Source organism: Solanum stenotomum, chromosome 11 (genome assembly GCF_019186545.1).
Source record: "Solanum stenotomum isolate F172 chromosome 11, ASM1918654v1, whole genome shotgun sequence".
NCBI classification, from domain to species: Eukaryota; Viridiplantae; Streptophyta; class Magnoliopsida; order Solanales; family Solanaceae; genus Solanum; species Solanum stenotomum.
This window is the reverse complement of record NC_064292.1, coordinates 37,985,794-37,999,837: the sequence shown is the minus strand read 5'-3', so window position 1 is coordinate 37,999,837 and position 14,044 is coordinate 37,985,794. Positions and strand designations below refer to the sequence as shown.

General features: G+C 35.9%; 1 protein-coding gene across 2 annotated transcripts in view; it reads right to left on the bottom strand.

The window, feature by feature from the left end:
- LOC125844021 (uncharacterized) overlaps positions 1-10,005 on the bottom strand; it is a 50,891-nt gene extending 40,886 nt beyond the window's left edge. The window contains exons 1-2 of one of the 2 annotated variants that reach the window (XM_049523248.1): positions 8,753-10,005; positions 8,467-8,524 (exon numbers count right to left, since the gene is read on the bottom strand). In XM_049523248.1, the coding sequence (XP_049379205.1) occupies positions 9,108-9,893 (786 nt within the window). In that variant the 5' untranslated portion in view covers positions 9,894-10,005 and the 3' untranslated portion in view covers positions 8,467-8,524; positions 8,753-9,107. Of the gene's footprint in view, positions 1-8,466; positions 8,525-8,752 lie in introns of those variants that run through there. The other variant, XM_049523247.1, reaches the window with a different exon arrangement.
- Positions 10,006-14,044: the final 4,039 nt, after the last annotated feature.

Below are 14,044 nucleotides of genomic sequence, written 5' to 3'. Positions count from 1 at the left end.
CCCCCCCCCCCCCCGAACTTATTTTATATATAATTTTTTACCCCTTTTTGATCTACGTGGCACTATCTTGTGGGCCTAGCGCGTGTTGACAATTTTTTCAAGGATAGGACCTTAGTAAAGGTTAGGTGTGTCTCAGGAATTTTGGGCATAGGCTGGGGGGGTACTTATGCATTTTCCCTTTATTTTAACTTGAGACTTTTATATGATTCCAATATGTTGTTCTAATTAATTGATCTTGTTCCATTTTCTAATGCTTTAAGTCAAATTCAGATGATATTTATGGTTTTCGATAATTATTTTTTTTGGTAACATATTTGCTTTATCAAGACATTCATTGAGGGTAAGACGGTGAATTCGAGTTTCACCGCACCAAATGGGTAAGACATCGAGTTAAAGTCTCGGTGCACCATGATAATAAGAAGTTGGGTTCAAGTCCCATTGATTTATGACCAAAGATGTCTTTATATGGATAAGACATGGGGTTTAACTCCTAATGCACTATAGTGATGATATGATGATGACTAAAACATAAAGTTGTATACTTTTGACTGAAAGTCATGAAATTTGCCCAATTGATTCGCTCCATTCTCTTATGTGAATGTGGTAGCAGTGTAAAAGAAAGAACAATATGGGTTCTTAAGATGATCCTTCAAAATGTGAAGGTAATTTTTGTCCATTAAAGTGGTATGAAAAGTTATTGGCCACATTGTTGTTGGTGCAACCCAATTTGAAAAGTTTTGTAAATCCTCCATCAAATAAAGGAATACAAAGTGGTAGTACATTTGACCTCTTAAAGTGATGTTGAGGTGAGTCACATAAATTTGATAAATGTGAAAGCATGACAATGAGTTTCTAATAAAAATTTATGGTGCATGTTCAAATGGTTATGGTCTATTTCTTAAAGAAAATGTGACTTGTGTTCATATGGATAAGAACATGTTCATGTATTGTTGGATAAATGTCACATCTCACCTCTACGGGAGGTTTGAGAGATTGAAAAGAAATATTTTGACATAAATGGTCATTTAGTCATATACTTTAAGTACTACACAAATATTGTGGTATGTTATATTATGGACTATTGAAGGACAAAAGAAAGAAATAATTCTTTCCTATAAAGGTTGTGATCATGACCAAAATAAATATTATTGTGTGCAACACAAATTTGTTATTGGTTGTCAAGAAATAAGTCTTGCAGTAATAATTTTAACCATGACAATGATAATAATTTTCTCCTTGAAAGAGATGGTCACCATAAGAATGGTGTTGTGAAATTTGTGGTAGTACACAATTAATTGAAAGTTTCGGAAGGATTAATTTGTTACTATCCATAAAATGAAATAGTTCATAATATTGAGGTTGTAGTAAGTCTCAAAAGAAACTTTTTAAGTTTCGGAGGAATTGAAAAAAAAAATTATTATATTGAAACTGTAAATTATTGAGAGATTAAATATCTTCTGATTACTACAATCAAAGCGGGTTATGAATATTTACATAAAAGGTTACCCGCCTTTTTTTTGTTTGTTGAATAAAATATGGGCATGATGAAGGAATCACATGCAAAAGTAAACTAGAAGTTTACTAGAATAAATATCAGTTGGTATAATCGGTTGGTTCCAGTTCAAACGTGATGCAAAATAAAATTAAGAATTCACGTGGCTATATGTTTGAAGAAATAAAAGATTCTTCAAGAATTTTCTTGCGTTGCTTGTTCTCATGATAAAATGATCATTGTATCAACTAAGGTTGGGATTGTACCCCCTGAAATTATTTGGAACATATAAAAAGGTGAATATGGGCCCGTTCACCTGTCATGTGGACCGCTTACTATTATGATTTAATAGATGCATCTATGGTATGGTCACATGTGCATTTGTATCAACTTACAATTTAATTTTTGCAAGATTGTTTGCTCGAATTATTAAATTAAGAGCACAGTTCCAAATTATAAAATTATGTTGATAATACTGGTTGGTTTAGCAGAAATGGTTTGCCTCCAATTATAGCTAGACCGTTGATTGTGAGAACAAATCTCTCAAATAAAATTTGGTGTGAGATGAGTTTGTTTAACATGTATGCATCAAGTCAACAAGGTTCTCCCATCACAATTGGTTCAGGGTCAGGAACCAACTAATTTCCATTTAAAATTTGATGTGTGCAGATATGATTTTATTGCTCCACCACACACAAAGATGGATCCCTGAATAAGGTTGGGGGTAAATGTTAGATTTCCTAACATTAGGGGGAGATATGTTTAGCAGCTGAAAATTATGTGTGGGGTGAATTATCTAGATCCTCATTAAAAAAATGAACTTGAAGTTCAAGAGATAATTCATTTGCAAAATGTTGCAAATAATTTGCCAGATGTATTTGCTGACCCAATATTTTAATTAAGCTGCAAATGCTCCAATAAATAGTCTTTGAAGGACAGAGTCTATGTTACACTAGAAGCGTGATAGACCAATCGATTTTAAACGTAAAACTCCTTGAGGAAGGAGAGGAGCAAATTATCAAAATGGTTATGATAATGAGGTAAGTGCTTTGAAAGAGCACTATGACATAACACTTCCTAAAACCTTGGCAAAGGTTCAGGTACCTGAAAATGATAAAAAATGAAGAGATCTCGATAAGTTATGTCGTGTTGGAATCGATATCAAAAAGACTGTCGACGATATCTTTGATATGAAGTAGCACTCAATGTTATAAATGGTTACGAGGATCTTATTCGAATCTGTCATATAGTGTGGACAGATAAATGAGTGGCACTATTCAAGTATATTTTGTTTCACTTAGAAAAGTGATGTTTTTGATCTTGTAGTTCATGGATCAAAATATAATGTTAGTGTGGTACAAATGAATTATTGTGCGAAAGTGTAACCATAAGATATAAAGTGTGGTTTGTGCCTCGAGGCATAAAGGGTTTTCGCAAAAATCCTGACATTATTAAATGGAGATATATTCTCTAGTTGTGGATGCAATGAGATTTGTTTCAGTTTGAAAATAGATGAAATATTTGAATACGCATAATGAATGATTATCATGTCTAACTAAACGATGAAGGTTATATGAAAATCCTTGAAGAATATAAAAGGTCTTAAAGCAATTCCATTGAGTACCCAATGATTTTGAGATTGCTTAACACAGAGAAATAATCTTTTTGATCTCATGAAAATTATTTAAAATGTTGTGTATTAGTGCAATTGGTACACTTATAGATTGCTGGTTATGCAAATGCTAGAAGATTATTTGATATACATAACCGAAGTTATGTGAAAGGATTGTCATATTATCACTCAAGTTATGATAAGAAACTAACAAAGCAAGTGACTCAATACATAGAAGATGTGTGATTTTCTTTGCGAAGAAAAGACAAGCTTCAATAAAATTAAAATGATCAATCTCCATGTCAAAAATAATTTGATTATGTAGATGCAGAATATTTATTTGATCTGCATAAAGCTCGATTACAAATGGACTATTTATTTATATATAGAGGCACAACAAAATCTTGACATTCAAAGAATCAAATCATGCAGAAATAATATTGATCTATAAAGAAAATCGGGAGTGTGTTTGGTTGGAATCATGATCTTTCATATTCAGAAAATATGTGATTTTCTTTTGAAAAGGATATTCTAGCCACCATATACAAAAATGATATATAGCTCAATTGAAGGGAGGATACAATCAAAGGAGATCAGACAAAGTATATTTCACCAAAAGTCGTTTTCACACGTGATCTTCAACAAAATGGTGAGATAGGCATTCAAAGACCCATTCAAGTGATAATCTTGTAAACTTATTCACTAAGGATTGTCAACATCAATATTTGAGAAGTTGTGATATAAGATTGGACTGCATCATCTCCGAGATATCAAGTAAAGTTTTTTCGGGGGGAGAAAATTACGCGTTGTACTCTTTTTCTTAACCATGATTTTATCCCAATTGGATTTTCCTGGTAAGGTTTTTAACGAGGCAACATTCAAAGAGTATGAAAAGATATGTGTACTCTTTTTCCTTCACTAGGATTTTTTCCCAAAGGGTTTTTTCCTATTAAGGTTTTAATGAGGCATATTATCTATGGACATCCAAGGGGGAGTGTTATAAAATAATATATTGTGGATGTCCATTACATTAAGAAGTTACTCTATTACTTTCCTCCATTATGAAGATAATCATAACCTCCACCTTTATAATTATTATTCGTGTAACCTTTCACTTCCATAACCTCCCCCATTATATTCATGTTAATGTCACGTTTATGACTAACCTTTTGTATGCCTCTATGTTACACTAGAAATAGAGACATAAGGGTTCATATTGTATAGACTTGAAGACTTGGAATAATAAGAAAAGCTCTTATCTCTTGTTTCCCTATTTCTATTGCTTTCATCTTCTATATTTCTTGTCTTGTTTTGCTTTAGTTTTACAACAAAAATTGTATATAATAGCAAACTATTAATTCAAATTAAATGCTATAACCATAATTTGATTTAATTTTACCCCATAGCAAACTGTTGCTATTTCGCCTCTCTCCCTGGTGAATCTTGCTCGCCACTCTTGTTCTCGCTAGGCAGTCTCGCTCGCCTCTCTCGCTTTTATACAAACACAAANCAACGTTGAGATTAGGTCAGATAGTTGCGGCGTTGATATTAGATCAGATAGTTGCGGCGTTGAGATTAGGTCAGATAGTTGCGGCGTTGAGATTAGGTCAGATAGTTGCGGCGTTGAGATTTGAGGAAAGGGAAAGTTTGAGACAAGTATGTGTTTTAAGTAAACAAAGGATCCTTATCATTATACTATTGGTTTACTTAAATCTTCTTGCGTCTAATTTCTTTTTAAAACACAATTTTAGTTTTTTTTAAATATATTTTATTATTAAATTTGGCAAACCATCTCCCGCTCAAAGCTTCAATTACAAATTAGGACCAGTTAGTATGTTTTTTAAGGACTAGATTTAATACCTTCGCAATAAAATACACAAATAAGGACCAAAATATAATCTCTTCCTAATAGATATACCTTTAGAGACAAGATTATTAGCTCGTCCCAAAATGTTGGTCTTAAATAAGGCTTTTTCTTGTAGTGTAAGTTCAATAGGTAATAACAAGTTATTTGTGTTGTTTAAGCACGGGTCTCCTCACTTAAATTCTTGATTCCGGTGTACTGTTTACTGTTATGTGAGGAATTTAGAAGTTGTTAAATGTCTGTAATAACATGGGCATAATCACAAATTTTAAGGTGTATACTGTTACAAGAAAAAGGATGAATGAATTCTTAATGAGATTGACAAATGTCTATAGTAACAGGGACATAGTCTATTTTCACCTATATGAATATTGAGGTGGTGCCGCTTCGAACAAAGATTTAAAGAGTTGATCTTGTAAATATTCATGAATATGGATTCGCACACGGCCGTAAACATGCTAAAACATAATATTGGATTATTTTGCTACTTAATAATATTGTGTGTGTGATACTTTTTGTTTGACAAAAGGAAATGTGGTTCAAATCTTAGGATACCAATATCTTCATCAAACTTTAAAGTATTTACACTAACGGAAAGTTCAAATCTAGACAAGATACTTTTCGATATACGTGATATTATGAGACACATTACAAACTAGTGGTGGATTGTTAGGATAGTTGTAATATAAAGAGAAATTCCCACATTGGTGCGAGAAGCCATTTTTAGGTCCTTTTAAGGCCTAGCCCATTTAGTCTATTTAATTGAGTAAGTCTACTTATATATATTAACAATATATATTGAAATGACTTGGACTTGGGCTTGGGCGCGGGCCGGGTCGGATCTTTAGTTAAATTTAAAGATTTTTTTAATTTCGGAATTTATTTTGAACAAATTGTTTATTTACAATTTGAATTTAATAATTAATATTTAAATTTTAAATGAAACAAAAACTTTTGTATGTTCGGATAGGGAGTAACAAAAGTTTTGTCTTTCCAAAAGAGAGCAACTAAAAGTTGTAATTGTTCAGAAAATGAGTGTCTCATTCATGAAAAGTCGTTTGTGCATGAAAGAACATGACTATTATGAAAAGTCATCTATGTTCATGAAAGAACGTGACTATTATGAAAAGTCATCTCTTAAATTCTATAAATTTGAAGTATTCCCAGAAGTAGCAAATTCAATTGCAGATATGTTTCAAACTTTGTTATATCCTGATAGAGAACTGTTTGTCATCCCTAAAAGAATATACATGCATTAACTCTTGAAAGATAGTGATCTTTCATGCCTCAAAGCTTTGAATTTCTCAGTTATTTTTCTTCTAACAAAATAAATACAAAATACAATTCAAAACAAATGCATTCTATAAAATACAAAAACAATTATACACACCTAGATCATCACTGTGAGGATGAGAGGGAGAGAGGGGTGATGGAGAGAGAGATAGAAGGGAGAAATTTGCTATAAAACCCTACATATAACTATAAATTATAATTTTTTAAACTATAGTGGTTTATCGTAAAGACATATCATATGTTTGTCTTGTTATATAATTTTTTCTACTTTTCCTTTTTGTTTTTTTTTTTGTATGTGAATAACTAATTTCAATTTTCTTTTCAATAGCACTGTAAGTGTTTTTATTGTTACGAGTATCATTCGAAGATTGCAGGAGCAAACAACAAATTGAAAGTGTCTACTTATGTGCAATGACTTTAAGAATCCAAATTCATTTGTTAAAGGAAGCAATCACAACGCCCTACAAAAAAAAAAAGCAGTACCTTTAGTTGACGAATTACAACTAGTTAGTAAACACCCTCCTTTTAAAATAATACCTTATATTTTCACTGCCTCAAATAACATATCCAATGTACTTTTACAAGTTGAGTTTAAAGAAAATAGGATGTACGCAGACTTAACTACAATGCAAATTTGGATGGCGTCAATATCAATTACATGTTTGAACCAAAAAGCCTTGAAGTCAACCTTGTTAGTGATATCAATGAACATGGTGTATTATCATAAACCCCATTTTAAAGGGACCTTTGATCACGATTTTCACCTTAAATTGGGATCTAATTTTGCGGATTGTTGGCATAATTAAGTTAGTTCCTCTGTAATTCCTTCATTGTTGGTGGTTCTTCTTCCTGGAGATGGTGTTTGCGCCATAGTGCACACCGTCAATAATTAAGCTTTCCGAATGGCTCCATAAGGTGGAGTGTGAACCTCAACCAAAATGTCTGTTAAAGGCCGTTATGAGAGGAGAGCAAAAAATCGTTTTCCGGTGCCTCCATACCATGAGTTGAGGTCAATCTCAACCTAAGTTTGTAAGTTTAGCCAGTTGTGATTGAAATTACAAAATTCGGGTCAAATTTTATCTCAAATTTAGCATATATTTCTTGTGAAATTCCGACACACGCATCAAAAGTTTGGTTTGCCAAGGTTAAACTTTCGAGATATACGATCTGAAGTTTAATTTGCTAAGGAGATACAAGAGTATTAAATAACTGGTTATGAATCATCATACAAAGTCATTATCTAAGGGAGTAATAATAAATTATAGGATGCGGTCATCTAGTAGACTTAACAAATACAATAAATAAATGTAGAAAATCAAGTAATTATGATAGTCGTTACAACAATTGCAATAGTTGATGCAACAACTATAGTAATATTAGTTACGATAGTAGCTACGATAACTATCACAGTTGATATAGCAACTGCAGCAGTTGCTTATATTGTTGCACCAACTTCTACAATTGTTGAATTATTGTAGTAACTTCTGCATAGTTGCTGCAGCAACTTCGTCAACTGTTCAATTTTTTTGGCAGAAAATGAGCTGGCTAAGGAGATAGTGGTTGTGACAGAGGAGAAGGTCGGTGGTGTTGATGGTGATGGTGAAAGAAGAGGTGATAATTGATGTGGCGGTGGCGAAGGAGGAGGAGGAAGAGGTGGCGGTAGATGAGGAGAAAAACATGGTGGTGGTGTCAATTCTTTAGTTATTCTTTATGAGCCTATTACTTGATCATCAAGATGAATGTAATTGGGAAAAACTACCACTAATATCTAAGTTGGATATAACCTTGAAGTGTAAGTGGGGAAATAGCTTCATTTGGTGTATAATAGGCAGGGCAGCCGCCGCCCGACCCATAATAAGTAATAACAACTAGCTATCCATATTACTAGTTGTGAAGAATGCATATTCTTTGGTAAGTGCAAAAAGTTTCCACACATCTAGCAAAAATCATGAGAAACTTTTGCAGGTTTCAAAAATATATCCAGCAAAGGGAAACTGAAGAATCACCAAGTGTAAGCTCGAAATAAGACTTCGAACTAGGACAAATAACTCAAAATTAACAGAACTTCCCTCTATTTTCCAGCTCAGAAATAAAAATATCCATTATGAGATGGAAGAGCTTTACCATATCTATCTAAGCTACTAGCAGAAAAGGATTTCTTATCTTCGGAATGTAATTTCTGATCCAACTAAGCTAATTCCGCAACGAGCTGAACTTTGATGCAAGCTTTGCTTTCTTGTAATCATCACGGAGTTGAATAAACCTGAATTTGCACACAAAAGAAAGAATTTCTATACTGCTTTCCTTGTCATTAAACAAGAACCATCAGTTGAATAGAAAATGAAACTGATATCAATTTCTAGTTTTTGTCACCCTGTAATTAATTGAAAAGTCATTGTGCATCAATAGATCTCCAACATTGAAAAGCAAACAAACAGTAATATGCTTGACAAGAGCATAAAAAAAGATATTTTCAAGGAACTGATTAAACCTCTTTGCTCTGCAGCCATTGTCTCCACTGTAAGGATTTCTCTTTAGCTTATACTTTTCATTTATAAATCATACATCTCGGGCATCTTTTCCCTGAAAGGAAGTACATATTTCTTTTGAAAATCCAGTTCAGAATATGACACAGCAGTGTAAAGACTTGGCCACCGTTTTACCAGCTGGTTTTCTCTAAGAAATTTCAAGATTTCATTCCTTGGTATGATCCTCTTCTCTAAGCTAAGCTTTAAAAGCGGTGCACGAGAAGCCAGATAATTAGGCTCATACCCCAGTTCGTTCATGAAAAACTTCAATGTAGTCCTTATCTTAGCCTCTGATGAAGTCAAACAGTAAGGAAGTTTTTATACCATTAGACAGACATCAGAATCAGACCATCCAAAACTCCGATAAATATGTAATTTCCTTTCTAATTTGGATGCATCAAGCGATACAAGTACTTGAACACCATGAAGAAACATCCCTGAACTGAGAGGCATATGAAAATCCTTTTCTAGTCGATTTACTGCTTTCTCAATCCACTCAGGACTATTGAGCAGAAGCCTAGGATGCCTGTGAAAAGCCTTGAGAATATCGGCCATTGAAAAGCCAAAATTTTGCAACAATGATATATTGGGTGGCATAACTTTAGGAAGATTACAGGAAAGCAACCTAGGCTCTTTAATAAGACTTATAGGTAGATGGTCATGAATGGGCAACAAATCCCTTAGATAAACAAGATTAGGCTCTATAACAGTATGTAAACCTCTTCTCAAAAAAGAACTTTTTGTAAGAAATGTAGCAAGTTGAGACCCAGATAAGCCAAGTTGTTGTAAAATCTTAATTTTGGGTTTGAGATTTTCGTCAACACGACAAAACAACAATTGAGGAGAAGAAGAAACAAGGGTTTTGATCTGTGATTTGTTCATACCCATTTCATCAAAGAGATGAAGTAACAAATGCGGGTCATAGTGTCTGTATCTCAAACGAGTTAACTTGTCTCTTGTGGAAATGGCTTCTTTTGTTGAGAAGTCGAGTGAATTTACCAGGAACTCCATCAATACATTAGCAGGTGCCGCCGCCACTGCAACTGTGGAATAAAGGCAGGAAAATTGATGTTTTTGTGCGCCATTGCAACTAATTCTAAGCATCAATACAAGCAATCTTCGTATTTGTCGGCGGTATTCTTACTTCCCCTCCGCTGCTTCACACGCCTCACCAGATAGAAATAGATGACAGGGCCGGGCGTTCTGTAGGTCTTGTTCACTTTGTGATTTGGTGAAAATGTTAATTGAATTTATTTATGAAAAAAATTTACCTGAATATATAACTTAATTTTTTATATTTTCTAAATTTTCTACCATTTGAAAAATTACAAAATTCTCTATTTTCCTCACTCTCTTTTCTAATCTCGAATACATCCCCAAACTCTCCACACACATCCTTAACTTCCCCAAAATCACGGTTAATGTAACACTCCGTATTCGAAACAAACCAAAAATGCAGATTTTGAGAAGTTGCAGGTGCAACCCACGGTTGCCATCCACGGACCGTAGGTCAGACCACGGCCCGTGCTGGTGGTCCGTGCTTCACCACTGCAACCCCTCCCCATCCAAGCTCAGAAAAATCGACTAAGTCTCGACTCACGACAGACCCACGGTCCGTAGATCAGACCACGGTCTGTGGTCTGTGTCCGTGGATCAAGACCTCCTTTACCCAGCCTCTGACATGAACTACGGTCGACCAGCACAGACCGTCGTTCGAACCATGGTCCGTAGGTCTGACCATAGATGAGGGTTAGAAGCCAGTTAGCTGAAAATTGTTGATGGGTCAACTTCAGATGGTCATAACTCCTAGCACAAAAGGAATTATGTGTCCCATGACCTATGGTAAGATAGATAATTGAATCCTCTTTCCAACGCCACCGAGTTTGCTAAATTTCGACCTCGAAAAAAAGGTTATGCCCGTTTTAGTTAAGCCCTGTCGGGCAGACTCGACCGACGGTTCCAATCGACGGACCGTCGATTGAATGACGGCCCGTCAGTCCTGTCTGTCAGTCACTTCGACAGCAGTTAATTCAGGGGTCTTTTGGTCTTTTCCTATTTCGTTAACCCCTTAGATACGTCGTTTAAACCCTAAATCATGAGGTTTTAGTCAGTTTAAGCCTAGAAACATAACTAGAACTTACCTTAGTCAAAATCATTACTCAAAACTTAGAAAATTAGAAGCAAGAGAGGAGAAAAAGGTCAAGAACCCTAGTTCAAGAACGCAACAAGTTTTCTTCAGTTCCAGCCTTAAAATCAAAAGATTTCTCTGTGGATTCGTCACCAGGTATGTGGGATTTCACTAGTGGGTTCCTTTTACCCATTAGGTCCCTAGAATTCAGTCAGTTTCTTGATTCCTTTATTATGAATAGACCTAGGGTTTCTAGAATTACAACAGATCATCACGAATTAGTTATTAACATATTCCAAATCAGATTATCATGTTATTACATCATTTCTCGCATGAATTTCAGAACCCTAGCTATGTATTTCTTTAGTTCTTGAATTACACATGCTAGGTCAGATATCCCAGTTATTCAGTTATACATGCCTCAGTTATTAATGCATCGTTATCAGATTAATTGTTGCATTCTTAGTTTGCATGTTCAGTTTTGAGCTATTCAGTATTTACAGAAATTCAGTCATAACCAATTAACCACTTAATTCATTAGGGAGTAGCATAATATCGAGTTGGACTAGGGTTTAGCGTACCCATATAGTCCTAGAACTACGAGCCACGTAGGTGTAAGTCCTTCTTTGGGCAACATCAGTTTAGTGATCACGCCAGCATGCCTCTATACCTCTGGCAGGGTATATTGGGTCCTCTCGATGGGGCGTATACATCGGACTCCACATTTAGCTCATGTGGTTTTATGTCGGTTATTAGTAGCTCCCACAGTTCAGTCAGATTCTATTGCATTGACCATTTATCAGTATATTTAGTATTCAATCTCAGTATGTTATAAATTGGTCATTGCATTCAGTTAGCTCAGCATTCAGTATCTATATCATGTTTAGATTATTTCATTGCTTTATTGCTTTGTTCAGTTATATGTTATTTCAACTTTACTCTATCTTGCATGCTCAGTACCTTTCAAGTACTGACGCATACGTGCGCTACATCTTCTCGTGATGTAGGTTCAGGTTCTCAGCATCCAGATCATGCTTAGATCGGTTCCCGTTCTCCAGTTCAGTAGCATCAGTGGTGAGTCATCATTCTCCGAGGACAATAGTCATGAGTTTCTTTTCAGTATTTTAGTCCCTTAGTTTCAGTTTTGCTAGATCTAGTTGGGGCATGTCCCAGCACTTCTAGTCAGTTTAGAGGCTTATTTCAGACATAGTTAGATTCAACTTAGTATTGAGTTAATATTTTCTTTGTATTAAACTCATCAGTTTTCATTTATCTCAGTTATAGTATATGGATATTCCCCATCATTTCAGACTTACTTTATGATTTAGCTTCCACATTAGTTATTATTATCTTTAGTATGCTCATTATCATGCCAGCAGGATTAACTTAGGATCACTTGTGGTCCTAGGTCCCGTGTCTGCGTCTCGGGGGTAGCTTGGGGTTTTAGAAACTTGGTAGCAGAGCATTAGGTTTAAGTGTCCTAGGATGTCTGAAAAGCCGCACTAGGTAGAGTCCTTTTCATGGATGTGTAGTGTGCACCACATCTAATGAGAGGGAGGCTACAACGTGTCTTTAGGAAAAAAATTTCATTTTCTTGTTACTCTTATCGTGCGTAAGGTATGATCTAATTCCATTCTAACTCGCGTTCTACGTTTCAGATCATGCCTCATCGTAGAGCTAACGCCAGGAATGCGAATGCTAGGAATGCAAACGCAGCTCCTCCAGTTCCAGATCAGGAAGTCTCAAATGTTGAATTCAGAAATGTCATTCAGATGTTGGCTCAGAGTGTCACTAACCAGAACAATCAGCGGGTTTAAGCTCCTGTGAATGCAAATGGTGGATCAGAAGCAACAAGGGTCCGTGACTTTGTTAGGATGAATCCTCCAGAGTTCTTAGGATCGCAGACTGATGAAGATCCCCAGAATTTCTTAGATGAGATCAAGAAGATCTTTGAGGTGATGCAGGTCACTGGGAATGATCGGGTTGAGTTAGTATCTTACCAACTTAAGGATATAGCTCATATCTAGTATACTCAGTGGAAGGAGAACAAGGGTACAGATGCTACTCCTATTACTTGGGAATGTTTCAGCGAAACCTTTCTAGACAGGTTTTTCCCCATAGAGTTGAGAGAAGCAAGGGCCCAGGAATTTATGAACTTAAGGCAGGGTAACATGACTGACCAAGAGTATGGGCTCAAGTTTAACCAACTCTCCAGGTATGCTCCTCACATGGTTGCTGATTCCAGGGCTCAGATGAATAAGTTTATGTATGGAGTGTCAGACTTAGTGAAGACAGAGTGCAGAAATGCTATGTTGTTGGGAGACATGAACATCTCTAGGCTCATGACTCATGCTTAGCAGGTTGAGAGTGATAAGCTTAGGGAACAAGCTAAGGAGACTAAGAAAACAAGAACAGGTAACTACGAGTATTCCCAATAGAAATCAGGTGGTGGAAATCGCTCGCAGTTTCAGCAGAAGTCTTCGACTCCAGCTCCTTCATCAGCTAGTGTTCCATCCCCCAGGTTTCGTAATAATCAGAAAGGTAAGGCGTCAGGCTCTAAGTCTCAAGGTAGTGGTTCAGGCACCAAAACTTACCCAACTTGCCCAAAATGTAGTAAGAACCATCCGGGCGAGTGCCTTGCAAGTAAGGAAGGATGTTTTGGGTGTGGTCAGTCTGGTCATAGATTGAAGGATTGTCCTTCTAGACGAGGTCAATGAGGAAATAATGGTAGAGCTCAGTCTACAACTTCCGCAGCACTAGCAGGTCGCCCGACTCAGCAGGGTAACTCATCTGGTACAGGTGGCGGACAACGCCAAAACAGGCTCTATGCTTTTCAGGCTCGTCAAGATCAGGAAGATTCTCCTGATGTGGTCACTGGTACGTTATGAGTCTTTGATCTTAATGTTTATGCATTGTTAGATCCAGGGGCTACTTTGTCTTTTGTAACTCCTTACATAGCAGTCCAATTCAGTGTTAGCCCAAAAACTCTTTCAGAACCCTTCTCAGTCTCTACTCCAGTCGGTGACCCAGTTATAGCTAGACGGGTATACAAAAATTGCCCTGTCACAGTCTCTCAGAAAGTCACCTCAGCAGATCTTGTAGAGTTAGAAATGGTAGACTTCGATGT